The following is a 22,743-nucleotide window of genomic DNA, read 5'->3' on the forward strand; positions in this document are numbered from 1 at the left end:
ATTTCCATCTGTACGTCGAGGTCGGCTGCAGGAGGCGCCCCCTGGATACAGAGGGGGGGGGGTCGGGTTAGGAGAGGCCGGGTGGTTCGTGGGCCTGCAGCTGCCTGGGGGCCACCTGGCCTACATGCATCATGGGTGCTCCAGTATATCCAGCATGCAGACCGGACTTTTTCATTGTAAACTGCACCTAAATATGGTGACCAGGCATTTGAGGGATTTGCAAAATAATTCCACTGTGCCGTCCATACATGACAGCAGAAAAAACATTGAACCATTGGCCATGTAGAAAGTGATGGTGCATGGGCCTTCGCAGCTGGGTACATGTTATAGAGAGAAAGCGACGGGAGTTAACAAATCTTTACAGGAACGCACAATTCTGCTCAGTAAGTGTAGACATGGGAGACTGCAGATGCAATGTGCTGGAGAACACAGTGAGCCAAGCAGCTGCCGTGGAGGGAATGGAGGGAATGGACACCTTTCAGGTTGGATGCCTTCTTCACGTTAAGCAGGGAGGCAGTGAGAATCACAGATGGGGGGAGGGGGAAGGGGGGGGAGAGAGAGAGAGAACAACTTCAAATTAAGCACAAAGAACTGCAGATGCCAGTTTACAAAAAAATGGCACAAAGTGCTGGAGTAGCTCAGCAGGTCAGGCAGCATCTCTGGAGATCATGAGATGTGACGATATGGGTTGGGACCATTCTTCAGACTTATTCTAGTGGGGGGAAGAAAGTGGGAAAGGTGGTGGTGGTGGGGGCTGTCAAAACCTAGCATGTGATAGGTGGATACATGGGAAGGGGGGGGTTATTGGCTATGATTGGACAAAGATCAGAGATGAAAGGCTGTGAGACCCTCCCCTATCTGGATGTTCACCCATTTTTGCCACTACCCCACTCCCCTCCTACGCATCCCCTTCCATCTACATCTCTTCCTCTGGCTTCACATTTCATGTCTCACCTCTCCTTCTCTTTTCTTCTTTTCATCTTTGGCATTTGTCCACCCATCTGCCAATCAACTGCCCCCCACCCCAATCTCTATCAACCTACCACTTGCCAAGCTTTGTCCCACCCCACCCAGTTTTCTCGCCTCCGCTGTAATCAGTGTGAAGAAGGGTCCTGACGTGAAACACCACCTATCCATGTCGTCCACAGATGCTGCCCGAGTTTCTCCAGCACTTTGTGCCCTTCTTCAAAGCAGGCATACTCTCTGGAAATGTCAGAGTTGTAAAATGGAGGCGCGAGACTGCAGGTGCTGGAATATTGAGCAAAAAGCATTGAAGGAACTCATCAGGACAGGTAGCTTCATGGAGGGCATGTTCAGATGACATTACAGGTTGGGACTTCTTCAGACCCGAAATGTTTTCTGTCCATTCCCTCCACAGATGCTGCCTGACCTGCTTTTTCATTTGCTCACAGTTCTGCTCAGTGTTGCGGTGACTGATATCACTTGGACCACAGCACAAGCTCCAAGAATTGAACTCCAGTGCCAGGTTAAAGGCAGAGAGCAAAGCATGACAGGGATTCCTGCTCAGGGTGTCGCGAGAGGGTCCATGTCTGCATGTGAATTGGATGGGGAATAATTGTGATGCCGCAACAGTCGACTAGATTGTCCACGACACCCACGTGAGCCTCATATCCATCAGGGGTTAAATCCCGTAATGAGTAAGATATGCTGGGGTGTGTGGAGGAGACAGGATCAGGTACAATGAAGCTCCGTTACTGTAGTCTGTGGCTCTGATATTCGCAGCCTGCTACATTTATCCACCAGTAGAAGAAGGTTGTGCTGCAGGTAAAGACATACAATGCTGTAAACACACTTCAGGTCAGGTAGCATCTGCGGAGAGAGAAACAATCACCATTTCCCGTGAAAGATCCTTTGTTAGATTTAACGACCTGGAACACTAACTGTTTGCCTCTGCACAGATGCTGCCTGACCTGCTGAGTGTTTCCAGCATGGTTTTCACTGTGGATTTCCAGCGCTTGTAGTTTTGATCATTCACAGAGCGGTGTGGAAGCTGCTGGCTTCTAAACTGTCTCTGAAGTGAAGGTGGATGGATGTTCCTGCCCATACCGTTCAGGGCTCTTACCGTTCAGCGGTCGTCAGGGGCTGCGTCTTCAAGCGATCGCATGCTTTGCGGTTCAGCCCGGGGTTGATGTAGCGCCGGGCCTTTCGGCCCATCTCCCAGCTGGAAGCCGCTCCCTGCCCAGTGCTGGCTCTGTCATTAGCCCTGTCACCACTAGTTGAGGAGAAAGAGAGAGAGAGAGAAGGACAGGCGAGCATACACAGGCAGCGTGGAGAAGGAGGGACAGGGGACAGCGGGGTGAGAGTGGAGGAAGGCAGAGGGAAGGAGCAGTGAGAGGTTTGAGCGGGAGGAGGAGCAGCATCCACATGCCCCTGGCTCTGTGTCTGTCTGTGTGTGTGTCTGTGTGTCTGTCTGTGTGGCTGTGTGGCTGTGTGTCTGTCTGTCTGTCTGTGTCTGTGTCTGTCTGTCAGCTCAAGGTAGTAGGTGATTAAACAGAACCCAGCATTTACATTTCCAATACGTGGACTCTGGCCTTGAATGGTTAACTGAGCCAGGCTCTGAATGGAGACAATCAGTTGCATTGTGTAAAACTGCTCACTGCTGTGCACCTCAGCAAGGCTGCAACAAAGGAACACATTGAGTGAAGTCTCATCGTCAATGCGTGCTGCCATCCCACTGTAATCTAAACCAAGGTTGCGGCAGAGCAAGCTGTGGCACTGCAGACTCAGACATCTCTTACATCACTCCTTTCTATCTTTTGGGTCGATTCCTCTTTCCATCTTAAAATCCCCAGCTGACTCTTACACACTTACAGCTGAAGTCTGGACCCAATGTGTTGTCAATGTCCCAAGGTCATGACAAAGCCGTCTCCACCCCAAACCTCACCTAATCCTTCTCTCCAGAGATGCTGCCTGACCCACTGCGTTACTCCAGCTTTTTTGAATGTCCTTTCCATGTTCCAAGGTTTCCATGATTGAATCTCTGGAGCTGAATATGGTACTCCCTATCCTAGTGATCGGATCCCGAGTGGATTGTTGTGGGGCTTTCTGCCCACACAGGCATCATCGTGGCCACCTGCAGTCTGTCCCCACTACAATGAGGCCGAATTCACCCAGACCAAAGCACAAAAGACAAAGATCAAGCAGAGGAGACAGAGAGTCAGATAGAAGGCTACTGGAGGTGAGATCCTGACGAGTTCTGGGTGTAATGAGCAGCAAGGATGGGCTCCAGCAACAGATCGGGCATTTGTACATTACTGAGCGTTTACCACGGCGGAAGGATCATAGAGCCACACGGATGGAAACTGACCCTTCAGTTTGATGTGTCCATGATGACCAAGATCACAGTTCCTGCATTTACACAATACACAATACAATTTATTTGTCACTAGAACCTCATAGAGGCTCAAATGAAATGTTGTTTCTGCAGTCATACACACAAGAAAAAAAGACCCAAGCCACAACACAATTTACACAGACATCCATCACAGCGCATCTCCTCGTCGCTGTGATAGAAGGCAACAACACTTATCCCTCCCCTGCACTCCCCATTCCCCTCCCGATGTCAGAGTCAAAGCCCCCGGCGGGCGATGGCAATTGCCCCGCGGCCATTTACGCCGCGACGGGCGATGCAAGGCCGCGCTCCGGGTCTTGTTGTTGGAGCCACCCGCGGGCGCTAGCAAAGTCCCGCAGCCATTTCAAGCCGCGTGGGGCGATGATGTAAGGCCCGCTCCAGGTACTCTTCGACCCCGCAACACGGGCGGGTGAAGTCGCCGTTGCGGAAGCCCCGAAAAGCGGTCTCCCAGCAGGGACCCGCTGGGTCCCGATATTACTGTCCACCGGACCTGCGGTTGGAGCCTCCGAATCTCCGAGGGTCGCGTTGCAGCAGCGCGCCACCACCGCTCCGAATTCGGCCAGCTGGTGGTGATGGTGAGTAGGTCCGCAGCTCCGCGACTGGAGCCCTAGGTCATTCCTGCTGGAGGCCGCTCCACGTTGCAGCCCCAACGACAACAGAGACCCGACAGGGAAAAGGTCGGGTTCTCCGTGCAGGGGAAAGATTTTAAAAGTTTCCCACCCACCCCCAAACCCCGACCCCCCCCCCCCCCACACACACACACATACACACACACATACACAAAAAAATAAATAAAAACTACATTCAAACGGGACAAAAAATAACAAAAAGACAGACGGACTGCAGAGGCCGCCGCGACGTGAGTCGCGCCGCCCACCTCTGCACGCCGCCCGCCGCATTTGGTCCCTATCACGCTATTCCTTGCTAATTCATGTATCTGTACAACATTGTGTTTGTACCTACCTCAACTACCTCCTCTGGCAGCTCATTCCATATACCTACCACCTTCTGTGTGGAAAAAACTTGCCCCTCATAGGCCCTTTAAATATTACTTCCTTTACCTGACCTCTCCTGACCAGGGGGAAAGAATGTAGCTCTTGACCTAAGTTGTGCCACACAGAATTTTGTCAACCTCCGTACGGCCACTTCTCACAGGGGGAGTGGACCAGTAGTGGGGAGTGGGGGGCAGTGGGCCAGAGGTGGGGGTGTGGGCCAGAGGTGGGGGGGGGGGGGGGGGGGGGTGGGCCAGAGGTGGGGGGGGGGGGGGGGGGGGGGGGGGGGTGGGCCAGTGTCAGGAGTAGACCTGCCTTGTGGAGGGTTGGACCCCAGCAGCAGGAACATGGTCGGGCTACATTGCTGGCTCCAGTTTGCAGTCTACACCTCAGGTGCACCGATGGAGGTGAGGCAGGGACCCAGCCGATCTGGACTCTCCTTACATCTCAAGCTCTCCAGTTCCCACAACATGCTTTTGAATCTTTTCTACACCCTCTCTAGCTTCATCATGAATTTCCTACACAGGGCAACCAGAAGTGTACACAATATCCCAGGTGTACAGCTGCAAAATAACACCCCATCAGCTATGTTTCAGCTCCATACCGGATGTCAACAGGACATGGTGTTACACAATTACCAGGCTGGCGAACCAGTACTTACTTGCTTGTCAGTCTTTCATGCATCACCAACTTCCTGGCACCAGCTTCCCTCCTTGTTAGCAAAACACGTAACTGAGGTTGTGATGGATGTCAGAATTGAGTTAATGGGGGAGTTTTTGTTAACTGTGATTGTTACATAACGAACAGTTTACTTAAAGACACTGCAGCTGACCAAACCATGTGGGGATGAGAACACCAATCAAACAAGGCAGAAAAGGACTTGGAACTGAATATTCAGGGTTATACGTCCTGTAGAAAGGTCAGGCAGGTAGGCAGAGGAGGTAGGGTAGCTCTGTTGGTGAGGGATGAAATTCAGCCCCTTGCGAGGGGTGACATAGGGACTGATGATGTACAGTCACTGTGGATAGAATTGAGGAATTGTAAAGGTAAGAAGACACTAATGGGAGTTAACTAACGGCCCCCAAACAGTAGCCTGGATACAGGGTGCAACTTACAGCAGGAGTTAAAATTGGCATGTAACAAAGACAATGCTACTTTGGTTATGCGAGATTTCATAGAAACATAGAAAGTAGGTGCAGGAGAAGGCCATTCGGCCCTTCGAATATGCAGGTAGACTGGGAAAATCAGGTTGGTTCAGGACCCCAAGAAAGGGAGTTTGCAGAGTGCCTCCAAGATGGATTCTTAGAGCAGTTGTACTGGAGCCTACCAGATAGAAGGCAATTCTGGATTTAGTGTTGTCCAATGAACCAGATTTAATAATGGAACACAAGGTAAAGGAACCGCTAGGAGGTAGTGACCATAATATGTTACGTTTTAATCTGCTATTTGAGAGGGAGATTGTTAAATCAGAAGTGTCAGTGTTGCAGTTGAACAAAGGGTCTATGAAGGCATGAGAGAGGAGCTGGCCAAGGATGACTGGAGAAGGATCCTAGCAGGAATGACGGTGGAACAGTAATGGCAGATATTTCTGGGCATGATCCAGAAGATGTAGGAGCATTTCATTCCAAAGAGGAAGAAAGATTCTAAGGGGAGTAAGAGGCATCCGTGGCTGACAAGGGAAGTTAGGGATTGAATAAAACTATAAGGAAAGGTGAAAAACACAGCAAAGAGTAGCCGGAAGCCAGAGGATTGGGAAACTTTCAAAGGACAACAGAAGGTAACAAAAAGGGCAATATGGGCTGAAAAGATGAAGTACGATGGTAAGTTGGCCAAGAATATAAAGGAGGACAGTAGAAGCTTCTTTAGCTATGTTAAGAGAAAATGATTAGTAAAGCCAAATGTGGGTCCCTTGAAGGCAGATACAGGAGAAATTATTATGGGAAACAAGGAAATGAATAGTTGAACTTTAGATCTGTCTTCACTAAGGAATATACAAACAATCTCCCATATGTACTAGAGGACAGAGGATCTAGGGAGACAGAGGAACTGAAAGAAATTTGCATTAGGTGAGAAATAGTATTGGGTAGACTGATGGGACTGAAGGCTGATAAATCCCCAGGCACTGATTGTCTGCATCCCAGGCTACTCAACGAGGTGGCTCTAGAAATCGTGGACGCATTGGTGATCATTTTCTAATGTTCAATAGATTCAGGATCAGTTCCTGTGGATTGGAGGGTAGCTCATGCTTTCCCACTTTTCAAGAAAGGAGGGAGAGAGAAAATGGGGAATTATAGACATAGAAACATTGAAATTAGGTGCAGGAGTAGGCCATTCGGCCCTTCGAGCCTGCACCACCATTCAATATGATCATGGCTGATCATCCTACTCAGTATCCCGTACCTGCCTTCTCTCCATACCCTCTGATCCCCTTAGCCACAAGGGCCACATCTAACTCCCTCTTAAATATAGCCAATGAACTGGCCTCAACTACCCTCTGTGGCAGAGAGTTCCAGAGATTTACCACTCTCTGTGTGAAAAGAAAATTTCTCATCTCGGTTTTAAAGGATTTCCCCCTGATCCTTAAGCTGTGACCCCTTGTCCTGGACTTCCACAACATCGGGAACAATCTTCCTGCATCTAGCCTGTCCAACCCCTTAAGAATTTTGTAAGTTTCTATAAGATCCCCTCTCAATCTCCTAAATTCTAGAGAGTATAAACCAAGTCTATCCAGTCTTTCTTCATAAGACAGTCCTGACATCCCATGAATCAGTCTGGTGAACCTTCTCTGCACTCCCTCTATGGCAATAATGTCCTTCCTCAGATTTGGAGACCAAAACTGTACGCAATACTCCAGGTGTTGTCTCACCAAGACCCTGTACAACTGCAGTAGAACCTCCCTGCTCCTATACTCAAATCCTTTTGCTATGAAAACTAACATACCATTCGCTTTCTTCACTGCCTGCTGCACCTGCATGCCTACTTTCAATGGCTGGTGTACCATGACACCCAGGTCTCGCTGCATCTCCCCTTTTCCTAATCGGCCACCATTTAGATAATAGTCTGCTTTCCTGTTTTTGCCACCAAAATGGATAACCTCACATTTATCCACATTATACTGCATCTGCCAAACATTTGCCCACTCACCTAGCGTATCCAAGTCACCTTGCAGTCTCCTAGCATCCTCCTCACAGCTAACACTGCCCCCCAGCTTAGCGACATCCGCAAACTTGGAGATATTGCCTTCAATTCCCTCATCCAGACCATTAATATATATTGTAAATAGCTGGGGTCCCAGCACTGAGCCTTACGGTACCCCACTAGTCACTACCCACCATTCTGAAAAGGACCCGTTTACTCCTACTCTTTGCTTCCTGTTTACCAGCCAGTTCTCTATCCACATCAATACTGAACCCCCAATGCCATGTGCTTTAAGTTTGTATACTAATCTCTTATGTGGGACCTTGTCGAAAGCCTTCTGGAAGTCTAGATACACCACATCCACTGGTTCTCCCCTATCCACGCTACTAGTTACATCCTCGAAAAATTCTATAAGATTCGTCAGACATGATTTACCTTTCGTAAATCCATGCTGACTTTGTCCAATGATTTCACCACTTTCCAAATGTGCTGCTATCCCATCTTTAATAACTGACTAGCAGTTTCCCCACTACCGATGTTAGACTAACTGGTCTGTAATTCCCCGTTTTCTCTCTTCCCTCCCTTCTTTAAAAGTGGGGTTACGTTTGCTACCCGCCAATCCTCAGGAACTACTCCAGAATCTAAAGAGTTTTGAAAGATTATTACTAATGCATCCACTATTTCTGGAGCTACTACCTTAAGTACTCTGGGATGCAGCCTATCTGGCCCTGGGGATTTATCGGCCTTTAATCCATTCAATTTACCCAACACCACTTCCCGACTAACCTGGATTTCACTCAGTTCCTCCATCTCATTTAACCCGCGGTCCCCTGCTATTTCCGGCAAATTATTTATGTCTTCCTTAGTGAAGACGGAACCAAAGTAGTTATTCAATTGGTCCGCCATATCCTTGTTCCCCATGATCAACTCACCTGTTTCTGACTGCAAGGGACCTACATTTGTTTTAACTAATCTCTTTCTTTTCACATATCTATAAAAACTTTTGCAGTCCGTTTTTATGTTCCCTGCCAGTTTTCTTTCAAAATCTATTTTTCCTTTCCTAATTAAGCCCTTTGTCCTCCTCTGCTGGTCTCTGAATTTCTCCCAGTCCTCTGGTATGCTGCTTTTTCTGGCTAATTTGTACGCATCATCCTTTGCTTTGATACTATCCCTGATTTCCCTTGTTATCCACGGATGCACTACCTTCCTTGATTTATTATTTTGCCAAACTGGGATGAACAATTTTTGTAGTTCATCCATGCAGTCTTTAAATGTCTTCCATTGCATATCCACCGTCAACCCTTTTAGAATTAATTGCCAGTCAATCTTGGCCAATTCACGTCTCATACCCTCAAAGTTACCTTTCTTTAAGTTCAGAACTACTGTTTCTGAATTAACAATGTCACTCTCCATCCTAATGAAGATAGACCAGTTAGCCTGACATCAGAGGTGGGGAAGATGCTGGAGTCAATTATTAAAGAAGTAATAACGGTGCATTTGGTTAACAGTAAAAGGATTAGTCCAAGTCAGCATGGATTTATGAAAGGGAAATCCTGCTTGACTAATCTTCTGGAATTTTTTGAGGATGTGACAAGTAAAATGGAAGAAGGAGAGCCAGTGGATGTAGTGTATCTGAACTTTCAAAAAACCTTTGATAAGGTCCCACACAGATTAGTGAGCAAAATTAGATCTCATGGTTTTGGGGTAGAGTATTGACATGGATAGAGAATTTGTTGTCTAACAGGAAACAAAGAATAGAAATAAACAGGTCCCTGTCAGAATGGCAGGCAGTGGCGAGTGGATCGTCACAAGACCTGTTGTTGGGACCGCAACTATTTACAATATATATTAATGATTTAGATGATTGCATTAAAAGTAACACTAGCAAATTTGCAGGTGACACAAAGCTGGGTGGCAGTGTGAACTTTGAAGAGGATGCTAGGAGGTTGCAGGGAGACTTGGACAGGTTGAGTGAGTGGGCAGATGCGTGGCAGATGCAGTATAATATAGATAAATGTGAGGTTATCCACTTTGGCGGCAAGAACATGGACAAGATTATTATCTCAATCATGTCAGATTAGGAAAAAGGAAAGTGCAACTAGACCTGGGTGTCCTTGTACACCAGTCACTGAAAGTAAACATGTAGGTGCAGCGGGCAGTGAAGAAAGCTAATGTCATGATGGCCTTCATAACGAGAGGATTTGAGTATAGGAGTAAAGAGGTCCTTCTGCAGTTGTCCATGGCCCTGGGGATACCACAGCTGGAGCATTGTGTGCAGTTTTGGTCTCCTCATTTGAGGAAGGACATCTTTGCTATTGAGGCAGTACAGCATAGGTTCACAAGGTTAATTCCCCGGACGGCAGGACTGTTATATGAGGAAAAATTGAAAAGACTAGGCTTGTATTCACTGGAATTTAGAAAGATGAGAGGGGATCTTATAGAAACGTATAAAATTCTAAAAGGACTGGACAAGCTAGATGCAGGAAAAATGTTCCCAAAGTTATGAGAGTCCAGGACAAGGGGCCACAGTCTAAGAAGAAACGGGAAGCCATTTAAAACAGAGATGAGAAAAATCTTTTTCACCCAGAGAGTTGTGAATTTGTGGAATTCTTTGTCACAGAAGGCAGTAGAGGCCAATTCATTGGATGAATTTAAAAGAGAGTTAAATAGAGCTCTAGAGGCTAGCGGAATCAAGGGATATGGGGAGAAGGCAGGCACGGGTTACTGATTGTGGATGATCAGCCTAGATCACAATGAATGGCAGTGCAGGTTCAAAGGGCCAAATGGTCTCCTCCTGCACCTATATTCTATGTTTCTATAAGGTGCAGATTAATGTCTGAAGGTCGTTCACTGATCATTATTTCAAGTTGAAAGCAGAGCAAAGCAAGGAAGTGCAAGTTCTGGTTTACAAAACAACAAGCAAAGAGTTTGAGTAACTCAGCGGGTCAGGCAGCATCTCTGGAGGACATATCACCCACCTGTGTTCTCCAGAGATGCTGCCTGGCCCGCAGAGTTACTGCAGCACTCTGTGTGATTTTTAGAAAGGAACTTGGTTCTACACTATGGTAGCTACACTCTGCTCAATGCCACGGTGCTTCTCTGCACAGAGATCCCACAGAGACTCGTGTGTTGACCAGCCAACAGTTGGCATGCTGGGCACCACTGTCGTCCTGACCGGACACTCTCCGTGCCGGGAGGGGGGGGGGGGGTGGGGGTTGGGGGGGGGGCTCGTGAGCTGCCTGCTGCAGTGTGTAGCTGCCAGAGAAGTTTCCCATCAGTTTTGTTGATCAGAGTTCAGTAGAGATAGCTGGGCAGAAATACATCTGCGCCCAATCACATTAAGCAGATTAACGGCCAAGGCCATGCCAGCCTTCTTCCAAACATTAGGATCCGTTGCCTTTAGATTGAGCCATCGAGGGCAAGGGCCTGCCTGAGTTCACAGCAGTTAACAGCACATTTGATCCAACAACCTGCTCATGTACCCACGCACCACAACCTCTGCTCACCCACAATCATCTCGTCCCACCAATAAATCCTTCATGTGCAGGAAGGAACTGCAGATGCTGGTTTAAACCGAAGACAGTTCACAGCACACAATGCTGGAGTAACTCAGTGGGACAGGCAGCATCTCTGTATAAAAGGTATAGGTGACGTTTCGGGTTGAGACCTTCTTCAGACTGAAGAAAGCTCGCAAGCTGAAACATCATCCATTTGTTTCCTCCAGAGATGCTGCCTGACCCGCTGAGTTACTCCAGTATTTTGTAACAAATCCTTCATCTCCATTCACCCGCCTGTACTTATCCAGCTTCTAATCAACTCATAAACCCCAGATAACAATGAGTTTGGGAGTCAAATTTTCAATTGCAGTGATTTTTTTAGAACATTTATTTGATATATACTTTCTCCAGCTTCCCACATAGATCAGACCAACTGAAAGCATTGCAGTCAATGGATCAATTGATGTCTGAGAGGAGTGCATTGGGAGTGGGGAGTGCGCCATAGTTTCAACATTTTTATTGTAATCCAGCACTCCCTACTGAAGATCATAACCTGGTCTCAGGCAAGTTTGAGGGAGATTTATACGTCAAACCCTGGAATGTGTCAGGAGGCCAGGGAGAACGTTGACAACTGATGTTAGTGCTAAACACCAGCAACTTTATTGCTCCCTCTTTATATTCACCTCTGGGTGTTTGTTTCTGCTGGAGTGGATGGAGCCACTTTCGACTTTACTTTAGACTTTGGAGATACAGCGTGGAAACAGGTACTTTGGCTCAGTGAGTTTGAGCCAACCAGCGATCATTCCCATGTACTTACACTATGCTACACACTAGGGACAATTTTTCCATTTTTACTAAAAAGTCAATTAACCTATAAACCCGCACGTCTTTGGGATGGGGGAGGGAACGGGGGCAAAAGGAGGAAACACACACAGTCACAGGGAGAACGTGTAAACTCCACACAAACAGCAGCCATAGTTAGGATTGAACCTGGGTCCCCGGCGTTGTAAGGCAGCAACTTTGCCACTACGCCACTGGGAGGAGGGGAGTATATCCACTGGGCTATATTCTCAGACCTGCTTTGTTCTAATGACCAAAGACATGTCTCTTCAGGTCAACTAAATGGATGGAGGAGAAAGCATTGCAACCACTATGTGAACGAAAATACGTGAATGGGTACCGATCACAACCGCGCACTGGGAGCGCGACCACGTCATGCCATATGACCTGCCCATTGATACACTGACTGGCTGATTAGGGCTGAGGTGATGGAGATAATCAGCAGAGGGCCACCGTGCCAGTGTTAATCATCTGAAGTAACCAACATCAACCATGACCACAGTACTGGGATTCAGCTTGGTTTCATTTACCATGCATGCATATTTAGGTAATTGACTGGAAGTTTAGAAATATATAAAGATGATGAAATGTACCAGGTTTTGGTTTGAGTTGGAAGAATGAGCTGAAAAGCTGTGCATTTGATAGACCTTGTGTTCCCTGAAACAGTTCTCATAGCTTTATCGAGTCTTAGTGCCTTACAGCATGGAAATTGTCTCTTCAGTCCAGCATGCCCACACCGACCAACATTGATCCCACCTGCCTGCGTTTGGTCCATATCTCTCTAAACCTCTCCTATCCATGTACCTGTCTAAATGTTCCTGAAACATTATGTTGGTTTCTGCCTCAACTACCTCCTCTGGCAGCTTGTTCCATACATCCACCCCCCTTTGTGTGAAAAAGTTACCCCTCAGGTTCCTATTAAATTTTACCCCCTGCACCTTAAACCCATGTCCTCTAGTTCTCAATTCCCTTACTCTGGGCAAGAAACACTGTTTATCTACCCGATCTATTCCTCTCATGATTTTGTACACTATTATTCAACATTTTATGTTGAAGATTGAACTTATTTACAGTTTATGCTGATTTTTTGGCACATTGTCTAACTTGCACTGGATGCACTCTTGTAAATCTCACTGCCTGACCTGAGTTTTATGCTCACACTCACTAGGTTCCTGTAATGGATCGTATACCATTCCCCAACACAACCGGAATTTTCTGCCTCGTGAGTAATATAGACCTAAGTGAACAGTTTGTGGCATAACTGAGTGCTTGTAAATTGGCCCACATTTCCAAACCAGGTCTTTTGAAGTAGAGAATAACTGGTTTAATGTTAAAAGCAGTTGTGCGTGGAGCCCTCTCTCTCCCACTGAATTCTAGATTAAAAGCAGATATTGAAAACCAAGGGAGCATTAGTCACCTGTGGCATCTACCCAGCAACTCAAGCTGTACAGACATTACACAACGCCAGAGGAACGTCATTGTGAATTGGTAAAAATGAAAGATTAGCACTCCATTCAGTCTTTCCTGATTAAACTGCAAGTAATAAATATATTTTATTAACCCAAGTGGAACAGAAAGCTGTATATTAAATTTCATACCACAACTAAAAATGTTGAAATGATTAACATTCGTGTGCATAGGGTTTGCGCCTCTTTGGCAGGCTCTTGACTGCATCAAACTTCCAGAGTGCATTAAATCTCTGCTTAGAAACACCTAAGGATGTTTCGGTTCTTGTGCAGTCGACATGATCGAGTTATGCAAAGGACAGAGAGGAATAGGAAAGAGAAAGACAGAAGAAAAAACAGTGAAAGGAGAAAGAAAGATAAACAGAGCAACAGGAAAGAACAAATCACCAGAGGACATGGATTTCTTTTTCCCAGACGTATAAGCTGCAGGTGCATTTTATATCTCTCTTTCTGGAACTCGGATACCCAAGGACAGATACTTTATGAAACTAACATATTCACAAGATGGCATGAAACAAAAAGATAAAATAAATCTCTATCTATCTAAAACGTCAAAGAACAGAGATAAATGTCAATAATTTCCATGGATGATTGACTGCTAGTGTGAGGGACCATTGAATAAGAAGTCTTGCTTTAATATAAAACACAAAGACTAACCTGGCCCATGGGGGGAGACCAACGAGTTGGGTCTCAAGAATAGTAAACCTCTGTGGGAGAGCGAGAGGTTTGCCCAAAGCATCAGCCACATTTTCCTTGCTGCAAACCTCTATCTCATGAAGGTGGGAATCACCTAGTCTGCTCTCTGCTGCCAACTCTTCATTCATATTATTCTGCTGTTGCACATACAGGGAGCCCATTCTTTCCATGGACTTCCCACTGGTGTAACGCACAAGCACCTCTTTCGACATCGCAGTGTCCTTTGCTCTCCAAAGTTTGAAAGGGACATGTAGAGTTGACTTGCTCAACGAGCCCTCTGATTCAGAGTACACCTTCTCAAAAGGTTCATTCTCCTTTTCCTTCCTCGAGCATCTAGAAATAATTGTCACCTTCTCATTGAGGTTCCCAATTCTGTCAGCCAACTGTCTCCGCCGCTCATCCCTGTACCTGGCAATGTGATCTGCCCTGGTTTCCATCAGGTGTTTCGCTTCAGACTCCATGATACTTGAGGCAACAGTTGGTAAGGATGGGGGAGATGGGTGGGGGGTGTGGGGGGTGGTGAGGTGGGTATAGCAGAGAGCGATATTCTGGTGGGCACTGGTAACAGGCAGCCTCCTCACCAATGTCCAGGTGATTGGCACCCAAAGGACCCCTCTCCTTCACTGTTGATGAGAAACAGAATAGGAAACCGTAAGAATAAGTTCAGAGTGAGAAGAAAATGAAGTGAGCCTTTTTGTAGACAGAGGAGTGGCGATGGAGAGAATGAGAATGAAGACAGGACCAGGTGAGACAGAAACAAGAATATTACCTTCTTCCAACCTTTCTGAAGCAGAAGGTAAGATTCCTTCTCGCTGATTTTGGGTGTTTGACTTTGCACACCGCTCAATGTGCATCTTTGCTAGATCTACCACAACACATCCAATTATTCAAGTGAAAGACAAGACTAGATTTCTCCTCAATTAGACTGTAATATTGGGATTAACCATGATTTGGTATAGGAATACCATGAGGATTTAATTTAGCCCAGTGTACACAGTGCACAGAAGAAACCTCTATCCTGACCTAAACGATACTGACCTCGGATGCTGTCTGTGTGGGGTTTGTGTGTTCTCCCTGTGATTGTGTGGTTTTTTGTTGGGTGCTCCGGTTTCCTCCCACTCCCCAAAGATTTGCAGGTTTGTAAGTTAATTGGCTTCTGCAAATTGTCCCTTGCGCGTAGCAAGTGGATGAGAAGATGGGATCACACAGGAGCTCAGTTGGTGAAGGGAAAGAGGAGTCACATCGGCTTCACCTGTTTCCTGCAGCAGACTCACACAGAGACAACTCAGAGAACACATCGCTACCTCATTCCAATTTCCCAACTACTTGGAAAGTTATGCAGCAACATTTCAACATCAGTTCTCAGTCCTGTGGTTAACTTACATCCTACCAAAATCATAAGATCATAAGTGATAGGAGCAGAATTAGGCCATTTGGCCCATCAAGCCTACTCTGCCATTCAATCATGGCTGATCTATCTCTCCCTCCTAACCCCATTCTCTTGCCTTCTCCCCATAATCTCTGACACCCATACTAATCAAGAATCTATCTATCTCTGCCTTAAAAATATCCACTGCCTTGGCCACAGCTGTGGCAAATAATTCCACAGATTCACCACCCTCTGACTAAAGAAATTTCTCATCTCCTTCCTCAGAGAACGTTCTTTAATTCTAAGGCTAGGACCTCTCCACATCCACGCTATCCAAGCCTTTCACTATTCTGTACATACTCATTCCTGGGATCTCAATGTGCATCTGTGTATGTCTGCGCGTGTGTGTGTGTCTGCGCATGTGTGTGCGTGCGCGTGTGTGTGTACGTGCGCGTCTGTGTGTGCGCGCCGTCTGATACTGTGTGGTTTACCTTTTCTCACCCCTTTCCCCGACCCTTTTTCATGATCATTGTCAGGATAGAGCAGAGACTCTAACATCAAAACCACTATTAATACGTAATAAAAATGAACTGCATATACCAAAGATAGACACTAGGTGCTGGAGTAACTCCGCCGGTCAGGCAGCATCTTTAGGGAAAATGGATAGGTGACGTTTCGGATCGGGATCCTTCTTCATTCATCTATCTATGTTCACCAGCGATGTTGCCTGATCTGTCGAGTTACTAGTATTTTGTGTCTCTCACTGTTAATACGTGTTGCCCCAATTTCCTTAAACTCCTGGCCCTGCAATACTTGCACAAGTGAAAAGGAAAGTACCAGTGGGCGGTCAGTTCTGATGAAGAATCTTTGACCTTAAACGTTAGCTCTCTTCCACTTTCCACAAACACTGCCTGACCGGTTGTGTGTTTCAGGCATTTTCTGTTTATATTCAGCCTGGTTGTTCATCCCTGGGTAATGACTCTCCATAGACTGACTTCACTCTCTTTTAATGAGGCAATGGGGAATCTTCATAAAAAGCTAAGGGCAAAACTGGCTGTGTTTTTCCTCCAGTTTATTTTCACTTAGACCGTGAGGTAACAGGCTCCTAGAGGGCTTTTAAAAGCAATTCCTTTGGTGTATAAGCAGCCACCGCAAGCAAATTAATATCCCACTTGTGTGAGCTGGATTCAATCCCAAATTCCCGATTTTAAATGGACTGCTGAGGTCATTTATATTTGAAACATTAAACATAACAGTAGCAGGGAGAGTGGAGTCCTTGGTGATATGAAGGGGGCAAGCTGCTTATGATTTATTGATGTGGCATAGTCATACAACACAGAAACAGACCCTTTCACCCACCCTGCCCATGCCAACTATTAAGTACTTATCTAATATATCTTTCTGACTAGTTTAAAGAGATTCCACATGTTTCCAAATGATCTACAAACTTCAACAAGCAGATGTACTGGAGAAAGTGTCCTGACTGGTTGTACCACGGCTTGTTATGGCTATTCCAATGTGCAATAATGCAAGCCGCTGGCGCAGTGGTAGAGTTGCTGCCTTTTATTTATGCCCCTGTCCCACTTAGGAAACCTGAACGGAAACCTCTGGAGACTTTGCGCCCCACCCAAGGTTTCTGTGCGGTTCCCGGAGGTTCCCGGTGGTGTTTGTCAGTCTCCCTACCTGCTTCCACTACCTGCAACCTCCGGCAACCGCCTGCAACCTCCAGGAACCGCACGGAAACCTTGGGTGGGGAGCAAAGTCTCCAGAGGTTTCCGTTCAGGTTTCCTAAGTGGGACAGGGGCATAAGTGCGACAGGGACATAAGTGGGACAGGGTATTACAGCGCCAGAGACCCGACTTCCATCCTGACTACAGGTGCTGTCTGTATGGAGTTTGTACGTTCCCCTGGTGACCGTGAGGGTTTACTCCAGGTGCTTCGGTTTCCACACTCCAAAGACATGTGAGTTTGTAGGTTAATTGGCTTGATATAATTGTAAAATGTTCCTATTGTGTGAAGGATAATGTTAATGTGTAGGGATCGCTGGTCAGTGCGGACTCAGTGGGCTGAAGGGCCTGTTTCCCTGCTGTACCTCTGAATTAAACTAAGCTGCAGAGAGTGTTGGACTCAGCCCATCAGAGCCCTTCTCTCCATCGAATGCATCTACACGAGGAGAAGCCTCAAGAAAATGGCATCTATCTTCAAGGATCCCCACCATCTGAGCTAAATTGACCATGAGAGGAAGAAAACTCATCATCAAATAAAATGTTGTCACCGATTTTTCGTTAAATATGCTGGCGTAACAGGATGAATGGCTCAATATCATCCATTGATTAAGCACCCAAATGTAAAGGGGTTTTGGAGAGAATTTGGTTGAGTAAGGTTTTAACTTCAGTGTCTGGTGGTGCCTCATTGGTGACCCTCGGTCTATCTTTGATCAGACTTTGCTGGGTCTACCTTGTACTAAACGTTATTCCCTTATCCTGTACACTGTAAATGGTTTGATTATAATCATATGTTGTCTTTCTGCTGACTGGATAGCACACACCAAAAGCTTTTCACTGTACCTCAGTACACGTGACAATAAACTCAACTAAACTAGCGGAAGATTTGTGCCGCTGAGCACGAGATAGTGTCAGATGCAGACAGAAGCAAAGGAGTCGCTGTGAATCAAAGTCAGAGAGAGAAAAGTTCTGGCTGTTTATACACCTTGCCTGATCACTGTACCATTGACATCAGGAGAAAGGAATATTGGCCAGGACCACTGCCATTAGTTTTCCATCCAGCGATGAAAGCTGAAACATATCCCAGACTTTTAAGAGGACTGTTCTGATGCAGATATAATGGTGGCAGGAGAGAAAACATTGGAAGGGAATTTCATAATACATAAATAAGAGGTTGTAAAATGGCACCTGAGGTGCTGGGAAGGAACAAGGGGCCAACAACCAGTGAAATTGGATCTGACCAGGCATTGGATTGGAAGAGCTCTTGTAAGAAGCCAATAGATTTGTTTGTGAAAATGGGAAATTGTAGAGCCTGAAGTCGGTTGATTCAGGAGATGGGAAAGGATGTAAAATGAAGGATTCCTTTCAGGGAGGTTTAGTTTAGTTTAGATAGACGCAAAATGCAGGAGTAACTCAACGAGACAGGCGGGAGAGAACGAATGGGTGACGTTTCGAGTCGAGATCCGTCTTCAGACAGTTTAATTTAGAGATACAGCGTAGACACTGGCTGTTCGGCACCAACCAGTGATCCCCAGACGCTAACACTATACTACACACTTGGGCCAATTTACAATTATACCGAAGCCAGTTTAGCTACAAACCTGTACGTATTTGGAGTTTGGGAGGAAATTGGAGTTTCTGGAGAAAACCCACACAGGTCACGGGGAGAGAGCGTACAAACTCCCCACAGACAGGATCCATAGTCACAATTGAACCGGGGTTTCTAGCGCTGTAAAGCAGCAGCTCCACCCGCTGTGCCACCGTGCCGCAGTGGAGGAATGATAGCTATGATTAATTAAATAAGAGTGGAGATTGGAGATCATAATTGAGGCTCCTCTTATGGCAGTGGTGTCTGCGAACAGTGGGCACAGGTTTAAAGCGAGGAATGAGGAGTTTAAGGGATCTGAAGAACAGTTTCTTCCCCAGAGGGTGGGTGGAATGTGTAGGGGATGATGGAGGTTGAGACTCTCACAGCATCGTTATGAATGGCCAAGGTATACAGGGCCCAAATGCTGATAAATGGGATTACTATCCATGGATAGGTCAGCCTAGCAGAGGGGCTGAAGGGCCAGTCTGTGCCGCTTGTCGCTCTGTCTGAGAATTCTAAATGCTCAGAGAAGGCATCAGGAACCAACGGCACTTCAATTTTAAAAAACAGACAAAAAGTATCCATCTATCTATGAGTCTGAAGAAGGGTTTTGGCCCGAAACATCGCCTATTTTCTTCGCTCCATAGATGCTGCTGCACCCGCTGAGTTTCTCCAGCAATTTTATGTACCTTCCATCTATCACTTGTCAGCTTTGTCCAGCCCTACTTCTCTTCCAGCTTTCTCCCCCTACTACAATCAGTCTGAAGAAGTGTAAAACAAAATGCAGGAGTAACTCAGCAGGACACGTATCATCTCTGGAGAGAATGAATGGGTAACGTTTCGTCAGTCTGAAGAAGGGTCCTGAGCAGAAATGTTGTCTAACCATGATTTCCATAGATGCTGCCAAACCTGTTGTGTTACCCCAGCACTTTGTGTCTTTTTTTTTGTAAATTAGGATCTGCAGTTCCTTGTGTGTAAATGATAGACCACATCTCTGTTTGAGTTCGTTTGGTCCTTAAATCTGGAAAGGTGTGTGTGTGTGTGTGGAGGGCAAGAACCGCTCTGCCCCCTGACACAATGCTGTTCCAGAACTGACAACTAGGGAATCTAAGTCAGCAAGATGGAACAAGAACCCACTTTGAAAGACCTTATAAACAGCACACTCTAACAGGATGATCAGACATGTTTACATTAATCAGGTCTTTTCAGGATAGGGGATTGGTTTTGGAGGAAGTGGGAGGAATCGAAGGAGTTGAGGGGAAGGACCAGCTCTGCTAAGCGGAGCAGAGTATTGGTAGATGGAAATTGGTTGGTTTTGCGGTCGAGGAAGAAACGGAAGGCTTTAAGACCATTGTTATGGGGGATGGAGGTGTAGAGTGACTGGACATCCATAGTAAAGATGAAGGAGTGGGGGCCTGGGAAACGGAAGTCATTGAGTAGGGAGGGATTGGACCAGTGGGGATAGGATGGAATCGAGGTATGTGGAAATTAATTTGGTGGGACATGAACAAGCAGAAACAATGGGTCTGCCAGGACAGACTGATTCCTGGGATGTCAGGAATGTCTTATGAAGAAAGACTGGATAGACTTGGTTTATACTCTCTAGAATTTAGGAGATTGAGAGGGGATCTTATAGAAACTTACAAAATTCTTAAGGGGTTGGGACAGGCTAGATGCAGGAAGATTGTTCCCGATGTTAGGGAAGTCCAGGACAAGGGGTCACAGCTTAAGGATAAGGGGGAAATCCTTTAAAACCGAGATGAGAAGAACTTTTTTCACACAGAGAGTGGTGAATCTCTGGAACTCTCTGCCACAGACGGTAGTTGAGGCCAGTTCATTGGCTATATTTAAGAGGGAGTTAGATGTGGCCCTTGTGGCTAAGGGGATCAGGGGGTATGGAGAGAAGGCAGGTACGGGATACTGAGTTGGATGATCAGCCATGATCATATTGAATGGCGGTGCAGGCTCGTAGGGCCGAATGGCCTACTCCTGCACCTAATTTCTATGTTTCTATGTTTGTGGATTTTAGGGTGAAGATAAAATTGAGCCGTGCGGGGCTGGGGAACGATGAGGTTGGAGGCTTTAAAGGGCAGAAATGACAGCCGGAAATGACGAAAGCAGTAATGGTGCTTGAGATTGAGGCCCGGTGCTCGGCTGTGAGGTCATGGTCCAAGGATAAATAGGAGGAGGTGTCTGAGAGTTGGCGCCCGACCTCAGTCCGGTAGAAGTTAGCACGCCAGACCGCCACGGCACCTCCCTTGTCGGCAGGTTTGATTACCCAGTCGGGGTTGCTGCAGAGTGTGTGGAGGGATGTACGTTCAGTGGGGGAGGGGTCAGAATGAGTAAGGGGAGTGGAGAAGTTGAGGCGGTTGGAAATGAAAAGGTCTAATGCAGATAGATGACCATCCGGGGGAGTCCAAGATGAGGGAGTCTGTTGGAGATGGGAGAAGGGGTCATCACTGGGTGGTGAGGACTCCTTCCCATGGAAAAAGCCCCAGAGGCGATGGAAGAAGAGCTCTACATCGTGGCGTACGTGGAACACATTGAGGTGTGGGCGGAGGGGAATAAAGGTGAGGCCTCTGCTAAGAACAGACTCACCAACGTCTTATACAACTGTAACATGACCTCCCAACTTCTATACTCAATACTCTGGCTGATGAAGGCCAATATGCCAAAAGTGGTTTTGACCACCTTATCTACCTGCGACTCCACCTTCAAGGAACCATGCACCTGTACTCCTTGGACCCTTTGCTCTACAACACTCCCCATAGTCCTATCATTCACTCTGTAGGTCCTGTCCATATTGGACTTCCCAAAAAGCAACAATTCACATTTACCTGCATTAAATTCCATCAACCATTGCTCAGTCCACCTGGCAAATCGATCAAGACCCTGTTGCCATTTTTCACAACCATCTACAAAACCACCTATTTTTGTAGTCTGTAGTCTTTGGATGTTAAAATAGTAAGATTACATGACAACTTACCAGTTTGAAGTTTGATCTGTATTTTATGAGGAGTTACGATGAGGGATTACGTGAAGAACCCGTTCAGCACGCATGCGCGGCATACTTCAAAGCAGCGGTGTGGAATCACAGATAGACACAGTTATTGAAGTAAACATAGTAAAGATAAGGAGACATCAGTATATGAATTTGCCCCATATTATTGAGGGTGGGAGCGGAGGGCTCGTAATCCCTCATCGTAACTTCAAACTGGTAAATTCTCGTTTAATCTTACTATTTTACTTCGGAGTCACGTGAGTGATTCCGTGAAGATTTCAAAGCTCTGTGATTTCAAACCATGTAACAGTTATTACTACATCACTGCCGAAGTCTTTGAGGGAGGAAGTGTGTTATCGTAATCAACCAATGAATCTGTTTGTAGAAAAACACAATGGTATTTTTTTTAACAATAACAACAAAGAAATTAAATTGTTCCCCTGGGCTTAAATTAAATATTTGCAGTCTGTAAAATCTTTCCTGCAAATAAAACAGGTTTTGCCAACGGCTTATTATAAAATTTCTGAACGGTCTTTCCCCCCACCATCCTGCTGTAGCCAGGATGTGGTTTATAGGCGCGTCCATTCTTTTAGCCGTCAACGTGGATGCTGCCCTGGTGGAATGAACTTTGTACATGTTAGTTTTTATCCCAGCAGCTTTTAGCACCTGCTTGAGCCATCTCGAAATGGCTCGTCACCCGACCATAAGTTTTCTTATGACTGACCCTCAAGGCTTGTCATCTCCCTCGAATATTTTGGTTGTGTCTATGTAGGATAATAGGCCCATGGCACATAACCGTGTTTCTGGCGGGTAAGTCCGGAATTCCACGACTGGATTAGGTGTTCCTGGTCTGCTCTGTTTGATCATTCCCTGGATAACGACAGAGATCTGGTCTGGAGCTGTGAGCATGGTGTCCAGTCGCAATAGGTGTAGTGACTGGACCCTCTGTGCAGATACAAGTGCCATCAACATGAGTGTTTTGAGCATAGATGGTTTCAGGTTGAGGGACCTGGCTGGTGGGCATCCCCTGAGGTATGTCAGGACCACACTGACATCCCA

The 22,743-nt window shown here is 46.4% G+C and overlaps 1 protein-coding gene across 1 annotated transcript in view; it reads right to left on the minus strand.

Moving 5' to 3' along the window:
* LOC129710042 (supervillin-like) overlaps positions 1 to 3,506 on the minus strand; it is a 139,444-nt gene extending 135,938 nt beyond the window's left edge. The window contains 1 exon segment of the mRNA XM_055656726.1: positions 2,084 to 3,506. Coding sequence (XP_055512701.1) covers positions 2,084 to 2,175 — 92 coding nt within the window. The 5' untranslated portion in view covers positions 2,176 to 3,506.
* Positions 3,507 to 22,743: the final 19,237 nt, after the last annotated feature.

The sequence above is a fragment of the Leucoraja erinacea genome, chromosome 27, assembly GCF_028641065.1.
Source record: "Leucoraja erinacea ecotype New England chromosome 27, Leri_hhj_1, whole genome shotgun sequence".
NCBI lineage: Eukaryota > Metazoa > Chordata > Chondrichthyes > Rajiformes > Rajidae > Leucoraja > Leucoraja erinaceus.